The sequence below is a fragment of the Ziziphus jujuba genome, chromosome 6 (assembly GCF_031755915.1).
Source record: "Ziziphus jujuba cultivar Dongzao chromosome 6, ASM3175591v1".
NCBI classification, from domain to species: Eukaryota; Viridiplantae; Streptophyta; class Magnoliopsida; order Rosales; family Rhamnaceae; genus Ziziphus; species Ziziphus jujuba.
Window position 1 is genome coordinate 23,364,942 of NC_083384.1, and position 2,608 is coordinate 23,367,549.

Genomic DNA, 2,608 nt, shown 5'->3' on the forward strand with positions numbered 1-2,608 from the left:
CCTCTCACACATCATATCTTTTGCTGTTATCCACATTGGTAGCATTTTATATTTGTCTTATTTTTATCTCATTTGTAACGTTCATTATGCTTATATTGACTTCCCATAGAATCTCTTGGTATACTCTTATACAAATTGGTCAAGGTTATTGTATTTGGATATTGGTAATATTGAATTTATGTTGTAGTTATGAATATGCTGGATGTTGATTAATGAAATGTAGTTAAGGGTTGTGTTGTTATTAAGGACATATTTGAGTATATTTTCATATTTGAATAGCGCACATTTTAAGGGATGTTTTATAAGATTTTCATATGACTATTTGATGGGACTTTACCTATACAAGACTGTTGACAATCCTAAAAGGATTTGGGACGAATCTTATGTATCATATGATAATTTAACGAGTAATATTAAAGATATTAACTAGATTTAATAAAATATATTTAATTTTTAATAAAAAAAGTTTTAATCATCAAGTAGAACTTTTTGGTAAAAAATTTAAAAAAATCTGTTAAACAAATTCTTAGTTGATAATCAAATATATCAAATTAATATTTATTATCTTAATACGGATTTAATTAGTATTCATCATTAATAATAAATAACAAAATTCAACTATATATTGGTACCTAACATTTTATTAATCATTTTTATAAGCCTCAACTTTATATTTCATGCCGGATAGTGATTTAAGTGGCCTTTCAATAAGTTATTATATAAGAGCTAAGATTTTTACCAAAAAAAATATAAGAGCTAAGATTAAGCGACCCTTCGATTTCGTAAAAGTGGGATTTTGTTCTTAGAAGACCTTAATACGTCCATTTTTTTATATAATAAAATAGCTTTATAAATAAAAGCATACAGACATATTTGCATATATATATATATATATATATATATATATATATATGTGGAAGTAGTTATTTCCACCAAAAAAATGAGCTTTCAGTTTTATAAGCTCTGCAAAAAGTCTTGCCCTCACTTCCTTCCGTTTTACCTGTCTGACCTCATCGTTTTCTTTCTGCATATTCAATCTATACCGCGTGCGTGTACCCCATTTTCTTTTTCCCACTTGTCTCTCTCATCAACACGTGCTTTTGACAATCTCAAGCTCTTATAAAATGGTCCTCTGAATTCTTCCCAAACGAACCAAATTCTCATTCTCTAATCCAAGAATCTCATCGCCACCACCACCCGTTATCATCATCATCGTCTGCTACAAAACCAGTAATACTAAAAAAGCTCAAAAACCCTTATGTCTCGGAATTGCAGAGAAAATCCCAAAATATAACATTGAGTCTGTCAAAGACTTGTATTAACCAAAAGAAAAAACAAAAACCCATTTCAGGTAAATCCTTTTCTTCTTCTTCTTGTAGACCGAATTAAGCATGAGAAAAGCCAGGGGTTTCAAATTGGGATGCAAGCTCGTGAAGATCTACAAATGGGTAATCCGACACAGAAGGAAACCGACCCGGACCAGGTATCAATGCTTAGATCCTCCGGCTAGAGAAAGCAACCCAATGTCCAAATTCCTCACTTTGGCTCGGTATCTCCGACGAGGAGCCAAGGAGCTCTGTTTTCCGAAATCGGGTTACATCCGGGTTGGTCATGATCCGGTTGAGACCAAACCGGTTGGGATACCGAAGGGTCATTTGGCTGTGTACGTTGGCGAATCACAGGATGAGACGCAGAGATATTTGGTTCCTGTCATCTACTTCAACCATCCGTTGTTTGGGGAGCTGTTGAAAGAGGCTGAGAAGGTATACGGGTTCAATCATCCGGGTCGGATCATAATACCATGTGGAATTTCAGAGTTTGAGAAAGTGCAGACGAGAATTGCTGCAGGGAAAAACTTCAAACGGTGTCATGGAAAGCGCAGAGAGAATGATTATTGATTATTGACCCAGTTTGGTTAATTTTCCAAACTTTATGAATATGATTTAAATTTTTACCTTTTTTTTTTTTTTTTTTTTTTTTTGGCCTTTTCTCCACCACCCTCAAGTTTCTTGTTTTCCACTGAATTAGGGGAGTGGTTTAGCTTGTACTGTGTACACAAAAATTCTAGCAATCACAGTTGCAGCAATACCCATATAACATATTGTTTTGTATAACAATGATGGAAAGTCAATATATAACCCAGCGACCAAAAAAACAAAAAAAAGGAAAGTCATTTTATTCATTTATTATTATTGTTATTTATGGATATTAGATGTTTGAATTGGAATTTAGAATTATTATCAGAAAAAACAATACCATTACCCGACTGTCGCCGCAGAGACAACAAAATACCTCATTGAACAGTGAAATTGAAAAGTGCCAGTATTAAATAGCTAGGCTGAAGTTTAAGGTGAGCATAGTTTTTGTGCTAAACTTAGATCAGTAAATGCATATGAAATAATAGTTTATTAAGAAGGTTGTCGTCCTGATATGCAGTTTTAAAAAAAAAAAAAAAAAAAGAAAAAGAAAAAGGCTTCTGCCACTATATTTATGGGCCGAAGTTATCATCAAAGGTCAAACATATTGATGTTTTTAGTGGGTAAACAACCACATTAGAATTAAAGACATGTTAATTTTCAATTTCATAATTAACTTGACCCTGTGCTAA

At 32.7% G+C, this 2,608-nt stretch overlaps 1 protein-coding gene across 1 annotated transcript; it reads left to right on the forward strand.

Annotated features, from left to right (window-relative positions):
• Positions 1-935: 935 nt before the first annotated feature.
• On the forward strand, positions 936-2,227 carry LOC125419086 (auxin-responsive protein SAUR36). The gene has a single exon (XM_048464220.2). It carries the CDS (start codon positions 1,392-1,394, stop codon positions 1,896-1,898), a length of 507 nt encoding a protein of 168 aa, XP_048320177.2. The 5' UTR covers positions 936-1,391; the 3' UTR covers positions 1,899-2,227.
• The last annotated feature ends 381 nt before the right edge of the window (positions 2,228-2,608 follow it).

Coding starts and splice junctions, on each gene's coding strand:
- LOC125419086 (XM_048464220.2), top strand. CDS start 1,392: ATGAGAAAAGCCAGGGGTTTCAAATTGGGATGCAAGCTCGTGAAGATC.